General features: G+C 34.3%; 1 protein-coding gene across 4 annotated transcripts in view; it reads right to left on the reverse strand.

Annotated features, from left to right (window-relative positions):
- Nucleotides 1-24,686, reverse strand: part of IFI44L (interferon induced protein 44 like) — a 29,173-nt gene extending 4,487 nt beyond the window's left edge. Inside the window, exons 1-9 of one of the 4 annotated variants that reach the window (XM_063711600.1) lie at nucleotides 24,549-24,686; nucleotides 16,749-17,236; nucleotides 16,130-16,178; nucleotides 15,215-15,410; nucleotides 9,624-9,776; nucleotides 7,911-8,019; nucleotides 3,995-4,095; nucleotides 3,494-3,668; nucleotides 2,316-3,328 (exon numbers count right to left, since the gene is read on the reverse strand). In XM_063711600.1, the coding sequence (XP_063567670.1) occupies nucleotides 3,294-3,328; nucleotides 3,494-3,668; nucleotides 3,995-4,095; nucleotides 7,911-8,019; nucleotides 9,624-9,776; nucleotides 15,215-15,410; nucleotides 16,130-16,178; nucleotides 16,749-17,226 (1,296 nt within the window). In that variant the 5' untranslated portion in view covers nucleotides 17,227-17,236; nucleotides 24,549-24,686 and the 3' untranslated portion in view covers nucleotides 2,316-3,293. Of the gene's footprint in view, nucleotides 1-2,315; nucleotides 3,329-3,493; nucleotides 3,669-3,994; nucleotides 4,096-7,910; nucleotides 8,083-9,623; nucleotides 9,777-15,214; nucleotides 15,411-16,129; nucleotides 16,179-16,748; nucleotides 17,237-24,548 lie in introns of those variants that run through there. The other 3 variants (XM_002810680.6, XM_054532752.2, XM_054532740.2) reach the window with 3 other exon arrangements.
- Nucleotides 24,687-24,993: the final 307 nt, after the last annotated feature.

Consider the following 24,993-nt stretch of genomic DNA (forward strand, 5'->3'; position numbering starts at 1 on the left):
TCAAATTCCAGGAACATGAATATAATGGGCAAGGCAGCTAGTCGGGAACAAAACGACTTTAAACAATTGCCCCCAGCTATGGTTGTGGAGGGGCAGTGTGGCACACGGGAAGCAAGACTAAAGGAACATACTTATATCTCTCTGGGCCTGCATACCTCATAAAATTCAAACTGCTCTATTTTTCTTTTCTCTATATTTTATTGAGGTAGATGCTGGGTGAGTTTGCACAAAGCTACAAATTTCTGTCGGAAACAGTCACTTTCTAATGCAACAACCTAACCTACCCATTCACACCACAAAGGCTCTAGCACTGACATTTCAACTGTCTCCACAACATCACTCTCACTTTACGATGATATTCTACCTCCCAACACACTTATAGTTCATCTGCTATACTCCTTAGCACTATTTTTCTAAGAAGAATTTAGTATCTTTGACTGAGCTGTACATCTTGCTTAACTGTAAAGAATGTAAAGTTTCAAAAATCCTGAATGACCTCTAAAATGTAGCGAAATGATAATTCCCACTACCCCTCAGGGTGGTAGAAAAAGATCAGGGAAATCCACAAAACGGAAAATATCCTCCCAGGCAAAAGATGTTTCCCCCTTTTTGATGCCTCCTCACTAATATTTCCTAACCTAAATTCCAAATGTGTATTTAACTCCATTTGATGTTTAAGTGTTTCCAAAGCAATATAGAGCCAGGGGATAACAAGTTGTGGTATCATTTTGTTAATACTGTCCATTTTAGCACAAAAAGGATAACTTAGCATCAACATTTATGCTCCTAAAGGATGTTGGATCAAATGAAATGTTCCTCATTGTTTCTCTCTCTTGATCTCTCCTTTACTCCTTCTCTTCCTTGCAGGATCTCCATCTCCTTCATAAGGGCACTCTGTGTTACCCCTTTAAACAAAATAAAGAAGTCCTACATTCTGCCCAGATTTTTTTCAGGCTCCACCAAAGGGATGGGTGAATTATGGCCCAAAAGTTGGTGAGGATGATGGTGAACCTTCAGTTACCTTCAGTCCCCCAACCAACAATGGTCATGGCTTGGTTTCTCCCTGGATTACATGGAGAAAATCATGCCCTACTTTTTGGACCTGTTGCTTCTACATTTGTATGGTAACTGTGAAACCATCCTAATGAACAGCAAACATTAACCACTACTTTATGTAGTGTACATTTTATATGTAGACTTTGAATAAAAACACAGCTAAGTACTAACCAGCTTGCCCTTTAAACCAATTCCTTGTAGCTACTTATAGCATGACTGTTAGCTCCTTTCCTTATAGTTTCTTACTGCCTAAAAGTCACATAGATGTGGTCACAAAGCACTAACTTCTCTTAGTTATTTCTATGAGATAACATATGTAACATTAAGAAACATCAAGTTTCTATCTAAAAAGTTTTCCAGATCCTGGAATCCCATGGGTCTGCTGACACCAGTCAGTCTGAAGACCCCCTCCAAGGAACTGACTCAGCAAAAAAAAAAAAAAAAATTCCAGTTTTCATCTCTGTATGTTTCATTTCATTCCCTATACCCCAACAAATCAGCAGCTCCAGACCTTCAGCCCCTTACCTGCCTTTATCTTAAAAATCCTAAACTTAGACTCAGCAGGGAGGTAGATTTGAGGTTTCCTCAACCTTCCTCATTTTTCTACCATCAATTATTAAACTCTTTCTCTACTGCAATACCTGCTGTTTCGGTGTATTGGTATGTTACTGTGCAATAAGAACAACTCTGGTGAGCCTAAAATAACTTTTTCTGGCTGCCTCTCTAATTTTGTTCCCAATATCTACTTGTAGGCCTACCTCCTCAATTTCCATGGTTCTCCTATTCCTAGATCTTTTTTAAAGACTTAATTTCTTCCACTGAATTGTGTCTCCTGAACATTCACTTGAGCACAACTTCACTTGCAGCCTTGCTTTAGGAAATATTCCATAACTGGACATAAGAAACTCTTGCTTTCTTAATATCTATGACTACCCAAAAGATGAGTATAATTCTGATTAAAACTAAATTAGACTGTCAGAATGTGGATAACTATTGAACCAAAGCATATTATTTTGAAGAAGACTAAGAATTTGGAGAAGAGAATTAAGAAGTCTTTAAGGAAAAAAAAAGTGAAAGCTATTTTTGGGAATTTTGTTTTTCTTTCTTAATAGTACTAGCTTTCACAGCTACTAAGAGGACTTCAGAATTATTTGGAGCATAAGTATAAGAACTTTCTTACTGATTTGCACCAGTAACCTAAATTGAAGGACACATGGCTGGGATGATTTGGAATTCAATTAATGAAAATCAGGCATGGGTTTTTTAGAAGAGGAATATTTATTTTTTCCATAGAAATAAAATGTAAATTGTTAAAAAAAAGTTGGCTTATTTTAATTAATTCAATTACTTAGAGTCATTCATATTTTCATTCAGATATAACTGAAACACTCTTCCTTCTTTATTTTTATTTCCTCTCCCCAGCTTTTCATTCTCTTTCAGTCTTCCTTTCTGTTTTTCGTTTGTTTGTTTCATTTTCTTTTGTTTTTTTGAGTCAGGATCTCACTCTTTCTCCCAGGCTAGAGTGCAGTGGCACAATCTCAGCTCACTGTAGCCTCCACCTCCAAGGCTCAATCAATCATCCTGAGTAACTGGGACTACAGGCATGTGTCATTATACCCAGCTAATTTTTATGGGGTTTGTTTTGTTCTTTATTTTTTTTTTGCAGTGGAAATGGGGTTTCATCATGTTGCCCAGGCTAGTTTTCCTTTCTATATACAGAAAAATTTAAAGTGAATGTGATGTTGGAGAGAGTGGGAAGGAAAAGTAGTGGCAGGTATGCTTGCTCATTACCAGGCACTGTGCCAAGTTCTGTGAATACATCTATAAGTAAAATCCACGCTGTTTCTCAAAGAACTCACAATCTATTTAAGAAAGCAGATGTCTATACAATAATTTTGTAACTATTATTCAATGTGATTAGTACTCACATAGCTCTATATACAGTGTTATAGAAGAATAAATTAGAGAATATCTCATTTTTCCTGGAGTGGTTTAAAAAGATGTCACAGAAACTGAATTGTAAATGGTACAGAAATATGGAGGGGTGGTTTGCAGTAGGACCTATCTTAGCCCACCACTTCTCAGGTTTGGCCTTTGAACTTGAGATATGACTGTTCCAAGGAAAGAAGGCAAAATGAACAAAAGCAAAATCTGAAGCAGGCTGTCAATAGAGATTGACTCTCATTGAGGCACACTAGTACAGGCTGGACCAAATGTCAGAATCAAGGCAACTTATATCAAATGCAGGGCTGTAACACTCTCTTAATTGCACCTGAAAATGAAACAAACAAGAGTGGAAATGAAACATATATCCTAATGTAGCTTTCAGGACTAGGGCATGCAGGTGGGCCCCAGTCATCAAATAACTGATGTATAACTTAGCATTTTTCAAAAGGCACTAGTGATCTATGAGAGGGGGAGAAAAGGGCCAGATTACCAGTTTCCTCAAGAGGCAAATCTTCTAAAAAATCATCTGCAGCCCGCAGCATCTGCCTCAGTGCAGAGAGGATCAGAATATCCTTTATGGGGTCCAGTTCCAAATCTGAAGCATAATTTCCAACCATCAAAATATTGGAAATAGGAATACCTAGCATTTTATGGACATTCATGACCTGTGGAAAGTATATTTAAAAAGTGTAAGTCTTGTATTTAATATTTGAAATTTGATCAATTTTAAATACAATTTAAGAAAGAAACCAAAAAAGCAATGGCTTAATAAGTTATCTTCAGAACATTCAATAATTCAGATCATTGCAGTTTTAAAGTGTGATATAAATTTGAATTAATCAAGCAATTGATCCCATTCTTCATTTCCCTGCAAATACATTGTGTGAGCACATATACACATACAGACACACACACACACACAACACACACACACACACGTATGATTGTAATACTATTACAATAATATCTGGTTATGATCAGCATTCTTTACCTGGCTTTGAGAAGTCATAGATCTACTCATGTTTAAAAAGTTGTCTTGAAGAACCTCACTGCAATCATCCACTTTAGTAAGCAAGGCCACATGTGCTATACCTATATCAAATAGATAAATCAATTATTTTATATCATAAATAGCAATGTGTCAAAAAGTTATTAAATATGTGTGAAAGCAACTCTATAGGGTGATTTTGAGAGCTGAAGAATGAAATATCCCCAATACATCTCAATATGGAGCCTGAAGCTTTTCTAGAGGAGAAGTGATCTTTGATCTTTTTTTTCCAACATGAGACAGCATTTTTCAATGCAACTAAATTCACACTAAATTGCAATCATCTACGATTCCATTCAAATAGTTTGTTTTAAATTGGTCAAGGGGAAAAAAGGGGTTGCTGGACTTTGAGGACTAAAAAGAACCACAAGAAAAAGAGGAAGTGAGGAGGGTTGCGTATGAAATCAGCAAACTGTGCTGATTTCACAGTTCCAATAGGGACCTACTCCTTTCTCCCTCAAACCACAGGGATTGAATTAGTAAATCACATTTGACTTCTAAACAAATCAAAATTCTGCTATGCTAACAACTGCTTATGAGGAAAATATAAGATTAATTTCAAATGCCAGTCAAGGAAGCTCCCAGGACTCTTTTAACAGGGATTTTAGTACCTTCTTCCTACTAAAATCTTGTGTTTATTTTTTCCATTACTGAATGATTTCCTTTACTACCTTCTCTTCATTCAGGTTTCAGAGGAATAACTAGCAAAGTTGGCCAATTAATACCTAGGTTCTGGTAGAGGGCAGTTCTCAATTGACACCTATAATTTTTTTCAACCTCTGTTGCAATGTAATTCTTCTCTTTCAAAATTAATACAATGTCCTTTTAGAGGTCCTAAGTCAGCACAGTAAGTTGCATTAAGCATTGGCATCCAGCACGCCAAGGACAATGTGTTGCCATACATCCTTGAAAAGTCATTTTAAAACTTAGCATTTCTCTCTTACCCCAAACCCTCCATAATTTTAGAGCTGTTAAGTGCTTATATAAGTTTATATATTTACATTGTGTATATCTAATGTTCACTACTCAGACTTTTGTTAGGCAGTTTATTAAGTTCAGATGTAAAACTTATTATCCCCATTTTAGAAGAACAGGAGATAAAGTTCAGAGCAATTAAATTACCTTTCTCGAGGTCAAAGTTTACTACTATTTAAAAACTAGGTTCACTTAAGCAAGACCATGCTCTATACATTAAACATGCTCTATACATTAAGCACTTTTCGGAACCTAAATATGTGATCTTTCTACTGATAAAGTAAGCAATGAGGCTTTGGAGTATAAATGCCCCAACAATTCTTTATATTAAAATCTTTTGGAAGTTCAGTGAGAGTACTTCCAGTTCTGGACCAAATGGAGTAGACACACTTTTCCCTCTTCTTTACACTAAATATGGCTAAAATCTCTGGACATTATGCATAAATCAAACATAAAGATTGAAAAGTGCAGAGAATGCAATTTGGCTAGAGACCTTGAGACCCAAGAAACAATACAGAGATGAGCTCTCTAGGTTTTCTTTTTACTTCATATGCCCCAGACTGGATTTTGGAGACACTCACAACTGGAAAATACCGATTAGAGCCAGCAAAAAGGAAAAAAGTAAAGTAAAACCTGTTCCATCTAGTCAAAGCATGAGAAAAAGACAGTGTAGCAAGACAGAAAACTTTCAGAAAATAGCCACACTACCCCAGTCAAACACCACAGAATTCACCTTAGCCCTATCCATGGATATGTCCTTCCCTTTTCCAACTTTCACCCTTAGCCAAGGTAGTATCAGAGAAGAAAAAAATGTAGGGAGCCAGGACATTTATACCTGCACTATACTAACAAGGTCCCTCTTGATGGTGTCAAGGGAGGCTACTTGGGGATCCTAGACTTCCACCGAATCAGCAGCAATGAGGTGCTCTTTTCCCTCTCTGGCAGTGTCAGAGGAGAACAAGTGAGAAGCTGGAACTTTAGCCTTCATTAACCTTAGATGCAAGGAGGCTTCTAGCCCCTGTGATGTCAGGGTATCCTATATGGGGCACAGTAAGAAAGTACCCTTTCTCCAAGGGTGTCAAACAAGGCCTCATGGGAAACCTGTACTTTCCATCTTACCAGTATCAGAATATGTCTACTAAAACATGAGACGTGAGATCCAGAGTCACAGAATAAAATACCTAAAATATCAAAGATGCAATTAAAAATCATTTGTCACATCAAAACCCAGGAAATTCTCAACTTGAATGAGAAAAGCTAATCAGAAGATCATGACCCTAATTAGATGACAAAGATGTTAGAATTATTTGGCAAGGATTCTAAAGCAACCATCATAAAAATGCTTAAGAACAAAATAGGAACATGCTTGAAAAAAATGAAAGAAGTGGGATGTCTCAGCAAAGAAATAGAAGACCTGAAAAAGAATCAAATTGAAATTTTAGAGCTAAAAAGCATAATACCCAAGATAGGAAAAACAATAGCTATGCTCAAAAGCAGAATGGAGAGGGCAAAGTGATGAACAAGTGAATTCAAAGATATAACAATAGAAATTACCCACTCTGAAAAATAAAGAGCAAGTAGATATAAAAAATAAATAAATAAATTGTGAGACTATAACAAAATATCTAGAATTCATGTCCCAGAGTTCCAAAAGGAGAGATGAGAGATGGCAGGGCTGGAAATCATCATAATAGTAAGACAACTACAGACTGGGAGAAACTATTTGCAAACAATGTATCTGACAATTGACTCATATTTAGGATTTATAGATCTTTTAGCATTCAACTTCTAAAAAACACAAATCACCCAATCAGAAAATAATCAAAAGACATGAAGAGACATTTCACTGAACAAGCTATATAGAAGGCAAATAAGCACATGAGAAGATGTTCAACGTCATTAGTCTTTAAGCAATGCAAATTAAGACCCTGATGAAATATCAGTATACATCTATTAGAAGAGTTAAGGAATTTTTAATAGCAACAATACCAAATACTAGCAAGAATGCAGAAAAAATAGATCTCTCATGTATTGCTGGTGGGATTGTAAAATGGTGCAGTCCCTCTGGAGTATAGTTTGGTGATCTCTTTCAAAGCTAAATATACAGTTACTCTATGACCCAGCATTACATTTCTGGAGATGCACCCCAGAGGAATAAAAACTTATATCCACACAAAACTTGATCGGACTTTTATTTGCAATAGCTAAAAACTGGAATATTTTTTGATAGAGCATGGTTAAACTGTGGTATATCTATACCATGGAATACTATACAGTTTTTTAAATGAACAGTAAATACATACATACATCTTGGATGGATGTCAAAGGATATTAGGTTGAGTCAAAAAAGCCAGTCTCAAAAGGTGTCATACTGTATGATTCCATTTGTATAACATTCACAAAATGACAAAATTATGGAAATGAAGAAAATATTAGTGGTTGCCAAGAGTTAAGGATGGTGGAGGAATAGTGGGTGCCATGAGGGAAATCTACAAAGTGATGTAATATTTGGTTGCAGTGATGGGTACATAAACTTACACATGTGATAAAATGACATAGAACTATAAACACACATTGTTAACAATAATCAGTTTTCTGGTTTTGATCTTCCCGGTCTAGCCACATAGGCTTTAGCCCTATCTAAAGCCTCAGGAAAATCACACACGAAAAAAAAATGGTTGGTCAGTCTATTCTTTAAAGACTGAACATTAGGATTTGGGGTCTTTCTTCAGTCATGCCTGTGAATGATCTCTACCTGTGATGGCCACCACTCCAGGGAAATTGGATGAAAGGTACATGGGAAATCTCTGTACTCTCTTTGCAACTTCCTACAAATCTATAATTATTTCAAAGTAAATTTTTTTATAAGTTCAGTGAGACTCACCACAATTTAATACTTCTTTGTGAACTTGCTTGAATTTTGCCAACATTTTAGAGGAGAGATTGTCAATAGAGTTGATGTCTAAGACATAAGCCACACAGTGAATCCTGTCCTTCAGAGATGGAGAGGTGATAAAAGTAGAATGCTCAGGTGTAATTGGTTTATGGGAATTAAACTGTTATAAAAACATAAGGTAACATTCAGAATTCAGAGAGCCTCTGTTTAACCCTTAAAGACACAATTAATGCTTCTAATACTGTAACTACTGATCTCCCTCTTTCTCCTCAGCTACTCTTTCCCCAAATTAGTAGCACCCCCTCTTTACTTCCTTTCCACTGTGAGCATAATGCCATTATATCTCTCTTGTAGGAAAAAAAAACACTTTATTGCTTTGGTAAAAATGATAATTATCCATTGTAAATATTGCAGGAAAGTTTAAATAATATTTTTGAAAAGCTAATTTCAAATCCTAGTATCCAGAAATAAACACCATTAACATTTGTTAAATACATTTAAGACTCCTCTCTAAGCATTTTGCATGCTTAAATGAACTGGATAGAGAGAATAAAAGAAAGAAAAATATGTTGAAAATGCTATTTAAATTAAAAGACTAATTTATTTTGATTTTATAGAAGAAAAACAAACTAAAGTGAATAAAAGAAATACCAAATTTGAAGTTAATGTCTTCTTACCACAAGACAGTAATCTTTCTAAGATTAAGGAAATAGATTATGAAACAATGGTTTGGAAACATGTAGTTATTAAGCTATGTATTTCAATGTTGGACTGAATTGACTGGCTCCCTGCTGTGAAAAATTAGGGTGTTAGTATGCTCCTGATTTCTCCAATGTCTTCGCTCTATCCCTCCTCTCTTTACCTGTGTGTCTCCTTTTCCCTGACTGGATTATGAACTCCTGGAGGATAAGGATTGTGTTGTTATTGACCTATGTGTTTTCAGTAACTGGCTTAGAGTTTGGCACAAATATGGTTTATAATAAATGTTTTTTGAATGAATAAATAAATACATAGGTAAGGTTTCCAATTCAGCACATTTGGGAGGCAAAAGAGATAATTCTTTAGAAATTGAGGCTGATACCCAACACCTAAAAGAAAGGGAAAAATCATTGTTGGCTTTTTTGAAAACTTAGACTATATCATCTCATTTAATCATCTTAGCCACCCTATGAGATAGACACTATTAATACTAACATTTCACACCTGAAAAAAAAAGACTAAAAGAGAGAAGTGTGTAACTTACTTACGAGTACACATCTGTTAGTAGCAGAGCCAAATTTTGAATCTAGGTATTTAGTAGTGAAATCTAAGCATTTACGTATAAAATGACATTTCAACACAAAATAGTTACTTGTTCCAATATTTTGTCTATGTAACCCAAAAAGTGCAAGGGGTTAAGTGACTACTTTATTATTAGTTTACATTATTGTAAAGAGTGATAAAAACACACTATCTCCTTGATCTTTTACTAGAATGCAAATGAGTAGAACCCTGCCTTTTGGCTTTATTTCTCAATGTTATAGAAAAGAACAATAGTCACTCTACTTTTTTATATGAATTCTTATTCCTTTAAAGTAGAATAGTGTTGATTGATGTTGAAACCACATTATGGAAGTTGAAATTGCCTTATGTGGTTAAAAATTCAGTGAAAAATACTGAAGAAAATAATTTGAAATGTTTTGGATATTGAAGAAATCTTACCTGATATCTGTCTGCCATACAACCTTTTAAGATGTGGGGAATGTCATCCATGCACAGTCCTGTTCCCTCTGCCCCAACTAGCCCCATAGTGTCACACAACATAAATGGCAGAGATTTTCCATTTTTTCCATCTTTAACAGAATATATCCTATACTGTTAAAAAAATATTAAGTGTAAAGGTTCATTCATCACCCAGCATTCAAGACATGACAATAAGAAGAAAAGAGACTGGTTAATATTTGAACGCCATGGTCCTCAAACAGTTTGGTCTCAGGACCCCTTTAGACTCTTAAAAGTCATTAAGAAGATCTGTTATTGAGAAGATCTGTTATTTATGTGAGTTCTATCTATGGATATTTAAAATATTGGAAATTAAAACTGAAAAAAATGTAAATATTTCTTTTTTAATTAAAAAAGAAAATTATATGTAATTTATCATGTAAATCGTGTGTGTGTGTATATATATATATACACACATACACATATATATATATAGTGGTATGTTTTGACTCCTTGCTTTTTATATTTTGTGTATCTACTATCAGTATTTGTTTTGTGGTTAACCATGATGCTTACAAAAAAAACATATTTATAACTGGTTATTTTAAGTTAATAACAGCTCCACTTGGATAGAAAAAAAAAAAAAAACACTCCACATTTTTACTCCACTCCTTCCCACAGTTTGCACCTTTGATACCACAATTTACATCTTTCCATATTGCATATCCTTTAACAAACTCTTACAGCTATTATTATTTTAGTAGTTTTGTCTTCTAAACTTCACCATCATTATAGTATGAGTATTCTGAATTTTACTGTATACTTAGTTTTACCAGTGAGTTTTATACTTTCAGATATTTTCATATTACTTATTAGCATCCTTTTCTTTCAGCTTGAAAAACTCGCTTTAGCATTCTTGTAAGACAGGTATAATTGTAATGAACTCCCTCAGCTTTTGTTCTTGCAGGAAAATCTTTATCTATCCTTTATTTCTGAAGCACAGCTTTACTGGGTATAATATTCTCAATTGGATGGGTTTGTTTGTTTTTTCTTTTGGCACTTTGAATATTTCATCCTACTCTCTTGGCCCATAGAGTTTCTGCTAAGTCTGCTGCTAGTCATGTTAAAACTCTCTAAGATGTTATTTGCTTTTTTATCTGCCAGTTTTCAGAATCCTCTCTTTGTCTTTGATTTTACAGTTTGATTTTAATATATCTTGGGTTAATCTTCTTTGGATTAAATCTGACTGGGGACTTTTCTCTCAGTTTTACCTGGATATTTACATCATCTTCCAGGTTTTAAAAGTTTTTTGCTACTATTTATTTACTTAAGATTTCTATTACTTTTAATTTCTTGTCTCCTTTCGCCCTTGTAACTTGAATATTTGTCCTTTTGATGATGTTCCATAAACCCCTTCCTCTTCATTCTGTTTTTTTATTCTTCTTCCTTCCTCTTCATTCTGTTTTTTTATTCTCTATCTATATTTTCAAATAACCTACCTTTAAGTTCACAGACTCTTCTACTTGATCAATTCTGCTGTTGATGCTCTCTATTTCATTTCTCATTTCACCCATTGTATTTTTCATCTCTGAAATTTGTTTCATTTTTTATAATTATTACAACCTTTCTATTAAATTTCTTATTCTGATCACTCATTTTTCTCATTTTGTTAAATTGTTTCTCTGTATTTTCTTGAAGTTTGCTGTGCTTCCTTAAAATAATTATTTTGAATTCTTCGGGTGGTTCATACATCTCCATTTCTTTAGTATTGGCCACTGGCACATTATTTTCTCTCTTTAGTGACGTCATGTTACCCTGATTGCTTTTGACTCTTGTAACAATGTGTCAATGTATAAACATCTCTGGAAGTAGGTACTTATTCCAATCTTTGCAGATTGCCTTTGTCTGGAAAAGTCCTTCAACAATCAGCCTATCCAAAAATTCTGGGCAGGCTGCCTTGCATAGTCCCAAAGCCTGGGACCACTGTGACTGGTACAGCACTGAGGCATGCCTAAAGCTCAGGGCCACTGTGGCATCCATGTCACTAAGTGCTGTTCAGAGGTTGGGCCACTAATAACCCATCCATGGTGTGGTCCAGGGACTGAGTCCACCATGCAAGCTTGAAGCCTAGGGCCACACGGTCTCACTTGGCACCAGCATGGGGCTAGAGGCTCAGCCGTCAAACAACAGCCTAAAGTCTGGGGCCATGAGGTTCTATCCAGTGCTGGATTTTACTGCAGTAGGCCTGATATTGGAGTCCAGGCAAAGTCCTGTGCTCACTTCTCTCTTTTCCCCAAAGCAGATGACAGTTCTCTCCACACTATGCTCCCTGGGGTTGAGGGGGGTGATGCAGATAACGTAAAACTATCTTTCCTACCCTCTTCAATGTATCTTTTGTTATTATTGTGCTAGAACTAGGTACAGTAATCTTTCACCTGGTTTCCTGAGGTGATATTTTGTGTGCTAATAGTTATTCAAATTGATGCTTCAATGGAGGAATGATTGCTGGAGAGACCTATGTGACCATCTTGCTCTGCCCCTCCTGCTCTTAAATGTTGTTTTAATCATTAAAAATTCAATTATAAACCTGTCACATGTTCATCAAATAACATTTTTTACTTAAAAAGCATTTTTTAAAAAATTTACAGAAAACAGTATCATTGGTTTATTAGTAAAATTCTCTTTAATGTCTGGATTAAAGAATATAACTGTAATCTCATATGTGGCTCCGATTCAATCTCTTGATATGTTGTTTTAATTGAGGTATGTGAAGAAAATATGGACTCTCACATGTATGTATAATATGAAAAGGAGGTAATATTTCACTGTATAGCTTTCAGGGAATTGTGAATATTCCTCAACGTAATATAGCAAAGCTCAACAAGTAATAACTTCTTAAAGGTTAGTTGCAATGTGGAATCTACGACATTTTTATATGCCGCCACATTAAATCCATTGGTTTGTCTTATACTTTGAATATACCCTTTACTCATGCATGATTTTTTAACCTAATTTATTGATCATCTTAAAACATTGGTTCACTGGGTTATCCAGATCTTCCTAATGTTGACACATTTCATCATGCAATATTAAAACAGCACATTTGTTAATACCACCATTAATCTCATTGGATAAGTTTTTAAGTGCTGAAAAGCTGTCAGGCTCAGAATAGTGGATACAAGTTTCTCAAAGTTTGATTTCTCTCAAAAGCTCAAATTTTGTTATTGGCAACAAACACTGTCAGCTTTTGTTTTTGTTCTTGATTAGTAGGGTCACTTGAGCATTTTCATTAAGATATCTGCCAAATATCCAAGTATGAATGAGTAAGTCTGTTCTGTCCAGTAAAAGTGATGTCACATTTAAAAAAAAGTTCAGTTAACAACTCAGCTGCTCCAGTGCTTTTTCGAAAGACAACTGCCAATTTTCAATATGCATTAGAAGTACTTTATGAGCACTTCCCATTTTATCACACTGAATATCAAAATGATGTGTATTCCAAAGTGGAGTTTAAATAAAACCAGTAACTGTTACTATTCATCAAGGAGTAAAACTGGCATTTTTTTTCCTGTAAGTGCAGTAATTGGGAGAAATACAGTGACTACTAGTAGTGTTTGGTGCCACCGTTTGATTCATACTAACGTGCCAACAGGTAAAACTATGTTGTGCAATTAATTCAAGTGTCAATACACTAGAAAAGACAAAAAAAAAACTTAGAATAGTTCTAAAAATAGTTTTGAACACAGAGATACCCTTAAAATGTCTCCGGGAACCCAAGGGGTCCACAAATCTCACTTTGAGAAGCACAACAGAACTTTCTTTCCTAGATAAACACATTCAATCTTATTGCAAGGATATTTTCTAGAACAATTCTGAAAGTATTTTATTTGTTGGTCAGATATACTTTCAAAATACACAAAAAAATATGGACGATTTGGGAAGAATTGCAAAGAAAAGGATTTCTCAGAGACACTTTAATTACAATTTTTCCACCTGTGGTGCTGGCAAGGGTGTAGTATCACTCAAACAGAAGGGAGAGAATCGTCTATGACCTATTGTAATCTGTAATAAAATCAAAAGCTCTCATTGGGCCATGAAATGCAGAGGAGTAATCCCACTGAAGATTTTTATCTAGGAGAATAGGACTTACCAGTGCCTCAACATGAAAGAAATTATACTAAGCACTAGAGTTAAAGTACATTGTAAAATTTCAGGAACACCAATATGCATCTTCATAGTTTCCTTACCCATTAATTTGCTTTCTTCACAACTTCAATTATTCAAAGGAAAGGGCCTTTTAAGCAATAAAATATTCAATTTCCCTCATAAAAGTCTGCCCTATATTTCTTCAATTTAAATAACATTTGCATTTCACTGGAGTTCAGTATCTACATCTTCTCCTAAAATAAGACCTTTGGAATTTAAAACTTAAAAGGAAGAAAGTGAAATTTTGTCCTGAGTAGTACCTCTATTATAGCATATATCACAATGAATGATACAGATTTATTATCTGCATTGGTCTCTGAGATATCCGGGCAATGGGACCAAGCATTATTTGTATTTTGGTCTTTATGTCTGAATAAATATTTAGCAAACAGAAACATTTCAATCAATGCCTAATTAATTTCATTTGTGCTGCCCATACCTTGCCATGGCTTCTGAGACTAATATATTAAAATAAAGCCACTCAAGAGCACAGTATCAGGCCAACATCAACAAATAAGGTGCGATTCTTGAAAATCCTAGAAAATTCTTCCAGTTATTGAATGTGACACAAAAGCTAAAATGAACCATTACTGTCTTATTATGCTGTCTTATGCTAAATTTTGCATTGATAATACACAGCATATTCCCTAACAAATGATAATATTAATTTGTAGTAATCATTAAAAAAGCCTGATTCTAAACTTTTCTATCTTTCCCTTTATTATTTTTTGTTTGATTGCATGTGCATGATAACATTGAAAAACATAAATCAGAAAGAATTTTCTAGACAAGTGCTGCATCATAATTTGTAGTTCTTTAGAGCAACAATTAAGAAATCTATATTACTATTTATTTCCTTATGTATATCTTTTTGTAAATAAGATAGTTTTTGTAAGAGCATAGATTTACACTTCAAGTTCTTCTTCAAAGTTGACCCACCAAAGTGAATTACTATTTAGCTTTTCATGACCATGTCTTAGAGAATGGGCCTATGTAATAAAAAAAAAAAATTACCTTACATAATTCTCATTATTTTATTACAAAAAAAGAAAAACATTTTAAACCAGGTAAAATCATGTGGTACATGAGTAAAATGAACATCAAATATAATGGTCAAAGATTTTCATAGGGTTTTTAAATTTTTGTTGTTTTTTATACAAATACTAAAAAGTATTCTTTATATAACTGCTTCTTCCATCCATAAAAATTGAAAGCTTCTCTGTATAACATAGCACAATGGAGGTGCTTCTGATTAAAATTTTACTCCTATTTTCCATTTGATTTAGCATTTAATTGTATATTAGGATTGCCCTGAGAGAAAAAGGCAAAGACATAAGCAATGTAATAATTGTAATCTATAAAATAAAATCCTCAGGGAAATAACTTACCCGTTCGGTTATGCTGGTGATATCAGACCCCACTATGGCTTGGCCAGTCACATGGCCATGAAAAATAGACTTGACTGAATTGAAAAAACTGGACTTTCCAGACCCAATTGGACCCACCAAAAGAATACGAATTTCTGAAACCAAGTCTGCATAGGGCTTGTAGGCTCTGATGTCTGCTAGAAGCCTATTTCTGTGCCTGTTAAAATATAGTGGTTAAATACAGCATTAGAACAGCCAATAAAGAATACCATAAAGAACACCGCAAGTCACCTAGAGCTTCTTTCTCTTCCCTGAGAAGGGTATTTTTTCAATACTTAATTATTATTTTGATAATGAGATCTTCTATAATATGATTTGAAATATCTAAAGTTACACATTTTGTGCTTAAAGAAAATGCATTATTTTATATCTGACTAAAGTTAAATATTAACCTGCAACCAAACCATTTTTCAACTATTAGTCTTAGATCACATGAATGTAATAAGAAATATCAGTGACATTGAACACAAATTATTATTTTCACTAGAAATACATTAAGGAGAAATCAAAATAAAATATATGCAATGTAGCTATCTATAAATTTAAAAAGAAAGTTTGTTTTTGACATTTACTGAGGATTCTCAAAAGCTGTTTCTCAAGGACAGGATTCAGAGAAATTATCTAAAATGGTTATCCAGACCCTACCTGGAAAATTTTGGTCTAAAGTGGAAATGAAGTCAAATTGGTCAATGTCATCAGGTGGATATAAAGTTTCATAGTTAGTAGTGCTTTTGTTATTTTATGTCAATAACATTATAACTCTTTTTTTAATCATTCCAGTGGCATGATTTTTATCTTTACCACGTATTTGTCAGCATTCTTTATACAATTGGTCTAAATAAAATGATTAATAGATAGCCCAAGAATTCAACTTACTCTCTGGCTTTCATTATCCTCTTTGTGTCGTCTAGGTTATCCTTAATTCCTATAGGAAATAATCATAGCATAATAAATTTTTAAAACTTGTCTGGTTAAATGTGGCCAAGTCTACTTTTGAAATAAGACATTGAGTTTGCTTGCATAACCCAGGGCTGAGCTGCTCAGTTAGGAGTCAGAGTTGGCAACATAATGAGAGGAAGAGGAGGAAAAATTATCCTCTCTGCACATTAACTTGCTCTGGAAGCTCTCACACAATTACACCTAGAAGTTCTAAGGGTCATATGTTATAAGGGTCTGATCTTTGGGTCATATGTCAAAACAGAGCAGCTCTGATGATAAGATCTCTCTCTCTCCACATCCCCATCTCCTTTGTCATCTCTATCTCTGCACATATATTTCTCAACTTGCTTTGCTCAAAGCAGCCTATACATTCTGGATAAAAACCTCATAATCCTTATGTTCCCCACGTTTCATTTCAGAATTTATCAAAGAGTATAAATTGGCATGAATCTAACTGTTCCTTTCACTTTCCTTGCTCTTGTAGATCAATTATTACCTACCGAACACAAGGATTAGAATCATAATGTGAGATGTAGGATTATCTAATTTTACGTACCTTCAACTCGAAAAACTTCACGTTCCAAATACTGATGGTAGCCATAAAACCTTAGTTTCAAGTTTCTTGTTATCATTTTATCTAGATAAATTTTATTATCTTGACATAAAATGAAAATATCCTTTTTCGATAAACGACACACCAGTTGTTCATCAATAATTTTTGGTGCTGTATTTAAGAGTAGAGTTTCTATTTCAGTGGTGTCATTTTTCTTTTGAAGTGAAAACCATAGGGAATCATTTGGCTCTGTAGAACTTTCATGTAAATTAATATAATTTCCAAGCATAAAGGCTACAATCATATTGTCATCAATGTAAGTCATTGTTATAGTACATCCCTGATGGCTGCATCTTTCAACCATATTTTCAATGCTACCTCCATGAACACTAGACTTATAGAGAAGACTCAAAGAAACATTTCCAAGCAGCTTGCGCAGATGATTTTCATCATTCCATGTCAATCTTGTTGTCACTTCCATTGTTCTATATCTAATGGAAAAACAATTATAGGTTGAGAAGCTTATATAATATAGTAGCTTATAGCTTAGGTTTCCACTTCTACTTTCAGTGAGTTCTTTCTTCACTGACTCAATTAAAACACTTATTTGGTTAAGGCAAAAAATATAGCAAAAAATATAGAAATGGCAGAATAATGTTAGATATAAAAATATATAATTTAGAAAGGAAAAGTCATTAAAATTTTTAAATCAATTGACAAACTTCAGAAAGTTAAAGAATAAAGAAAAAATAAATCTCAGTAGGAGTCAGCAAACTTTTTCATAATGAACAAGATAGTAAATATCTTAGCCTTTGTAGACCATATGGTCTCTTCCACAATTACTCAACTTTGCCACTGTAATACAAAAGAAGTCATAGATAATATGTAAACAAGAGAGCATGACTGTGTTCCAATAAAATTTCCTTTAAAATGTATATGGCTGGAACAGAGGTCATCATCGTCATATCACATTCATCATTTGCCAACGTATGAATTAGAAAATGGAGCCTAGGAATTCATGCAAAAAAAAGCACATAAAGAAATTGAAATATGAAAGGAGATAACAGCTATAGAAGTCTTACAGCAGCATACTAGACTATTGGTCATTACAACAATTATTTCAATGAAAAAAACTGGAAAAGCAGGATAAACTATAAAAATACATGTGTTACAAAGCTCTAAAGAGGAAACAAGGCAGTTAAGACATATAGCTATTGGCAAAGATTTGGAGAAGTTAATAAAGAGAGATAAGCTAGGCATTTGGGAGCACATTTCTGACGTGTATCTGTCAAATTCAGAAAAGGCACTTGAGATGCTGAAAAGTTAAGCAAAGCGTTTGCTAGACTCATAGAGTTAGGGAGATAAAAATCATACTTTGGAGTGCAATAAGGAGAGTACCTTGGAAACCTTTCCCTCAGGCTACAGTTTGGGATTCTAAAGAGCTACAGGGAAAACCAAAAACCATATGCTCTCACTTATAAGTGGGAACTAAGCTATGAGTACACAAAGGCATACAGACTGATATGATGGACTTTAGAGACTCAGAAAGGAGAGGCTGGAAGAGGAGCTAGGGATTAAAAAAACTGCATATTAGATAGAATGTACACTACTTGTATGATGGATGCACTAAAATCTCAGAATTCACCACTATATAATTCATCCATGTAAAAAAAAACCACTTATACTCCAAATGCTATTGAAATAAAATTTAAAAAAAAAATTTTAAGAAAAGAGCTACAGAGAAGAAGTATGAACTGGAAGCAGACAGAGTTAATTTCATACTTCAGTATTCTCAATCCTTGATTGAATTAAGGTAAATGAGAATTGCTAGTGTCCATAGCTGCACAGCAGAAACAAAATAAATCCTGTCTGGATGAAAAGAACATTCTTCCAGCTTCAAAATATCTCTATGATTTTTTAAATATTCAGTGACTCTCATTCATCATAAACACATTCATGTTTCGAGGTAAATGAAACAACATGATAGACAACCAAGAGGAAAAAGCACACACTAGAAACAAACCCATACTTATACTGGAGTTACCCATAGAGATTTTTGAATTACTATGTTTAATATGTTCAAACAGCTAAAAGGTAAGATTGAATGATTTACAGTAAAATGAATACAATAAAAAGTCAAAAAGAGATTCTATAGGTAAAAATATATATCTGAAATTAATAATTAAATGAATACGTTTAACTGCAAGGTAGGCATAAAGAATTAGAAGAAAATTTACCAACTGAAGTATTGAGACTAAAAGAGAATAAAAAGAGAAAAGGGCAAAAGGGATTAAAGGATACAGTAAAATTAGTTAAGACATATGAACCAGAAAACAAGAATAAAAGAAAAATAATATAGAAGAGATATTCTACAAACCTTAAAAAGCAAGCAAGTCTCAAAACATTTCAAAGTACTAAATATTGAACAGACAGTATAAGCCAGAGTTTTTTTAACAAGAAGATAACTAGTAGATCCCCTCATACATTGGAAAATAAAAAATATATTTTGAAATAATCCATTATTCAAATAAGAAATCATAATGAAATTTAATTAAATGATAAAATATTCTTGTTAAAACTTATACAATGAAGATAAAATGTTACAAAAATCATATAAGTTTAAACATATGTATTAGAAATGGAGAAAAGCTGAAAATTAATTATATGGACTTTCACTTCAAAAAGTCAGAAAAAATACCAATTAAACTCAAAGCAGTAGAAAGAAATAAACAATAAAAATAAAAGCAAGAAATAATGGACCAAAATATTAATGGACAAATCAAGTATACAATAGAGAAGATTAACAAAACCAAAACCCAGTTTTCAAAGGGATTAACAAAATTTGTAAAACACTGCTGACACTGATAAAGGGAAAAAAGGGAAGGAATGTCCTAAAATCAAAAACATAAGAGAAAACGTCAGTCCAGATGCAATAAATGATAAATGATAAAATGGTCTGAAGATAAACAACTTTGTAAAATTAAATTTGAGAATAAGTGGACAAATTTCTAGAAAAATACAACTTACCAAAGCAGACATAAAAGTAAATACAAAATTTGACTATCTCATAGCTATTTTTAAAAACTAAATTCATAATTAATTTAAGACTTCCCCAAGAAAACTCAAGGATCAGAGTCTAGCTGCTGAATTCTACCAAATTTTGAAGAATAAATAATACACAATCTTACACATGTTCTTCCAGAGAATAACTTAGATGCCAAAACCTGCTAATGGTGTTATAAGCAAGAAAAATTACAGACCATCTCTTTTATAAATATAGATGGAATGATCCTCAGCAAAATATTAGCAAACCAAAAAAAAAAAAGGAAAGAAAGAAAGAAGGATAATACTGAGTCAAAGCATGTCATGACAAAATACAACAATATGCTGTCTCCAAGAACTCACTTAGACTTAAGAACACACATAGGATGAAAATCAAATGATAATAAGGGTACCTTTGCAAATGGTAACCACAAGAACCGCAAGGTAACCCGCAAGAGGTGTGTGTCCTTATCCCACACAAAATACACATTAAATCAAAACCTGTCATAAGAAGCTATGAAGGACATCATATAATAATAAAAGGGTCAATTCTCCAGAAAAATATAACTGTTATAAATATATGTTCATCCAACATCAGAGCACCTAAATAAATGAAGGAAACACTGAAAGAATTGAAGGGAGAAACAGCAACACAATAAGAGAAGGAGATTTCGATAGCCCACTTTCAATACTTTATCCATTATAAAATATCCAAACAGAAGATCAATAGGAAAACAGAGAACTTGAACACTATAGTCCCAATGGACGTAATAGGCATATACAGGGCATTCCACCCAGCAACAACAAAATACACATTCTTCTCACGTGTATTATAAGAGTGTTCTCCAGGGTAGATTACATGTTAGGTCAAAAAACAAGTCTTAACAAATCTAAGAAGATTGAAACCATATCAAGTGTCTTTCCTTATAACCATGTAATGAAACTAGAAATCAATAGCAGAAAATCTAGAAAATTAACAAGGATGTGAGAATTCAACTACACCCTCTGGAATAAGCAGTGGATCAAAAAGAAATCAAAAGGGAAATTTAAAAATATCTTGAGGCCAGGCATGGTGACTCACACCTGTAAACCCAGTACTTTGGGAGGCCGAGGTAGGCGGATCACTTGAGATCATGAGTCCGAGACCAGACTGGCCAATACGTAGAAGCCCTGTCTCTAATAAAAATACAAAAATACAAAAATTGGGTGTGGTGGTGTGCACCTGTAGTCCCAGCTACTTAGAAGGCTGAAGTAGGAGAATCACTTGAACCTGGGAGGCGGAGATTGCACCACTGCACTCCAGCCTGGGTGAAAGAGAGAGACTCCATCTCAAAAACAGAAAAGAAAGGAAAAAAAAGAAAAGAAAAGAAATCTTGAGACAAATGAAGACACAAACCCATTTTAGATTAGCATTTGAATCAGTAAACCGCATTAAAAAGATCCAACATGAGCTGACATCATCCAGTCCATTGAGGGGCCAAATAGAACAAAAAGGCAGAGGAAGAGCAAATTCTCTCTTCTTGAGCTGGAGTATCCATCTTCTTCTGCTCTCAGATATCTGAGTTCCTGGTTCTCAGACATTCAGATTCTGGGACTTACACCACCAGCTCTCTCAGTTCCCAGGACTTTGAATTCAGACTGGGAGTTCCATCACTGGCTCCACCAGTTCTCAGGCATTTGGATTCAGACTGAATTACACCACCAGCTTTCCTGACTTTACATCTGGCAGGTGGCAGATAGTGAGACATCTTGGCCTCCAACGTCATTTGAGCCAACTCCCATAACAAATTTCCTTAGTTTTTGATTTTTTTTTTTTTTAATGTTGGTTCAGTGTCTTTGAAGAACGCTGACTAATACAAATTGGTCATCTCAATAGATACAGAAAAGACATTTGACAAAACCCAAATCCTTCCATGATTAAAAAAAGGCAAAAAAACACTTAAAAAAAACCAGGAGTGGAAGGAAATTACCTCATCATAGTAAATCCATGTATAAAAAGTCCATAGTTAACATCATATTCAGCAGGGAAAAACTGACAGCTTTTCCTCTAACATCAGGTACAAGACAAGATTATCCACTTTTAACACTTCTATTCAACATAATGCTGAATGTCCTAGCCAGAACAAGTAGGCCAAAATACAAAAGAAAGTGAAAAAGAAAAAGGTACCTGAATTATAAAGGAAGTAAAATCATCTCTGCTCACAGATGATAATATCTCATATGTGGAAAATCCTAAAGCATCTACAGATCAAGTAATAGTATTGACTAATTTAGTGTGCTATTTATCTATTGCTGCATAGCAATTTCTCATACATTTAGAGACTTAAAACGACACACATTTATAGTCTCACAGTTTCTCTGGGTCAGAAATCCAGTTTGGTTCTCTGCTTCAGAATTTTTCATGAGGCAGTTATCAAAGTGCGAGCCACAGCTGCAGACTCTTCTGAATGTTTAATGGGAGAAGGACATGCTTCCAAGCTCCTATAGTTGTTAGCAGAATTAAGTTCCTTATGGTTGTAGATATGAGAACTCCATTTCTTGCCAACTAATGGTCAGAGGTTATCCTCAGTTCTCAGTTAGTTACTGACCTGAAGTCACCCTTAGTTCCTTGCCAAATGGGCCTCCCCAACATGACCACTTACTTCATTGAAACCAGCAAGGGAGAGAATCTCCTAGCATAGCAGACATTATAATCTTAACATATCACATTTGCCAAATTCTATTTGTTACCGTTAAGTCACAGTTTCCATCCACAGACAAGGGGGGATTATACACGGACATGAGTATTAAAAAAAAAAATAGGACAGGGACAATTAGGAGCTATTTTAGAGTCTATACACCACATTGTAAAACATAGCTGAATACAATCAATATGTTAAATATTGTTTAATATAGTCAATATGTTAAAATTCCCTCTAGTATCTCTCAGGTTTATCACAGCAACCTTTCTATTGTGAATTTCTATTAACAATAGAAAAGATATGGAATCAACCTAACTGTCCATAAGTGGATGGATAAAGAAAATGTGGCATATTACACAATGGAATACTATTTAGCTATAAAAACAGTAAAATCATGTCATTTGCAGCAACATGGATGGAACTGGAGAATATTAAGTGAAATAACCTAGGCACAGGAAATATCACACGTTCTCACTCATCATTTTAGATCAGCTAAAAAAGTTGATCTTATAAATGTGGAGAGTATGATGATAAATACTGGAGGCTAGGAAGGGTGGGTGGGTCTTGGAGGGAGAGATGAAGAGATGTAGGTTAATGAGTACAAATATACAGTTAAATAGAAGGTAGTTCTATTAGTCAACAACAAAATAGAGTGACTATGGTCAAAAACAATGTATTGTCTATTTCAAAGTAGCTAGAAGACTTGGGTTGTTCCCAGCACATGGAAATAATAAATACTCAAAGTGATGGAAACCACAAATACCCTGACTTGATCATTACACATTCTAAGTGCATCACCAAATATCACCTGTACCCCATAAATATGTAATGTATTATGTATCAATAAAAATAAAATTAATATAAATATATTAATTTTTAAATTATTGTGTAAAACCATTTTTGCTGGTATATAAAAACAGAAGTAATTTTAACAAAGTAATACTCGAGATCATATTTAGATACATATATACATACATACAGAAAACCATAAAAACAATTATGACAATAATTTATACCAAAGTCTAGATAATGTTGCCCTCTGGAAATAAAAAGAAGAGTAAAGAATATAGGAGAGGCTGGGTGTGATGGCTCACACCTGTAATCCCAGCACTTTGGGAGGTTGAGGCTGGCAGATCACTTGAGGTCAGGAGTTCAAGACCAGCCTGGCCAACATGGTGAAACCTCGTCTCTACTAAAAATACAAAAATTAGCCAGGCATGGCGGTGCACGCCTGTAATCTCAGGTACTTGGGAGGCTGAGGCACAAGAATCCCTTGAACCCAGGAGGCTGAGTTTGCAGTGAGCCGACATCTTGACACTGCTCTCCAGCCTGGGCAATAGAGTGAGACTCCGTCTCAAAAGAAAACAATATATAGTAGAGAGTCATAGATTTCTTCAACTTTATTTGTAATGCTTTTGTATTTAAGTAAAAGAAAATTATTCTAATTTAAAAAGCAAATCATTTTTAAAATCGGATAAAACTATATCAGATTACAGTGTGGTTCATTTATACTCTCTAGTTATCTGTGTGTGAAATTTTCATTAAAATAAAAGACAAATGAAAGAGCAAAGTATTATTATTAGCAGCAATTCCACTCTGAAACTCCTTTTTAGAAAAAAAAAGCAAGCTTTTTTCTTCACACACAGCTAGGAAACATTGGATGGCAAGAAGTCACTTACCTGTGATGTTCTCACTTACATGTGGAAGCTTAAAAAAAAAGTTGATTTCATGGAGGCAGAGAGTAGCCTGGTGGTTACCAGAGGTTGGGAAAGTCAGAGGAAGGGGATGATGGAAAGAGGTTGGTTAATGGGTACAAAAATACAGCTACATAGAAGGAATAAGTTCTCGTGTTCATAGCACAATAGGGTAACTATAGTTAACAATAATTTATTGTCTATTTTGAAATAGCTAGAAGAGAAAATATGGAATGTTCCCAATACAAAGAAATGATAAATGGTTGAGGCGATGGATTTCCCAATGATCCTGATTTGATCATTACACATCGTATGCTTGTATCAAGATATCACACACACCCCATAAATATGTACAAATATTATGTTTCATTTAAAAAGTCGCTTACCTGTTTCTAAGGGTTAGATTAGGCTTAAATTGAGGATTAACTGTTCTGTCTGATTTATCGAGCAGCCACGGTTTGGAGACAGAAGGTTCTTAAGAGATCTATGGCTTCGGAGACTCTAGGAAAGAAAGAAAACTGAAACTCAAAGCAGCAAAAAAACTCAGCTGGCAGCATGCCAACTGCCACTAAGTTTCTTTTTCCTCACTAGGAAGAGAAAGAAAGAAAAAAAAATCCTGCTGAGCACATAAAAATGATCACTGGTCCCCTTGTAGCCCATTTGTAGGCATGCATGAAATGATAACTACCAAGAAGAAACTGCAGTAAAGCTAATAGTTAACATTTCTTGTGCATTTTTCTACTTCCCTCATTTGTCCTACATTTGTTAATTGGAATTTAGAGTTGCACATGGCACTGTGTAACTGCATACCTTTTCCTAATTTCTCCTCAG

The sequence above is a fragment of the Pongo abelii genome, chromosome 1 (genome assembly GCF_028885655.2).
Source record: "Pongo abelii isolate AG06213 chromosome 1, NHGRI_mPonAbe1-v2.0_pri, whole genome shotgun sequence".
In the NCBI taxonomy this organism is placed as follows: Eukaryota; Metazoa; Chordata; class Mammalia; order Primates; family Hominidae; genus Pongo; species Pongo abelii.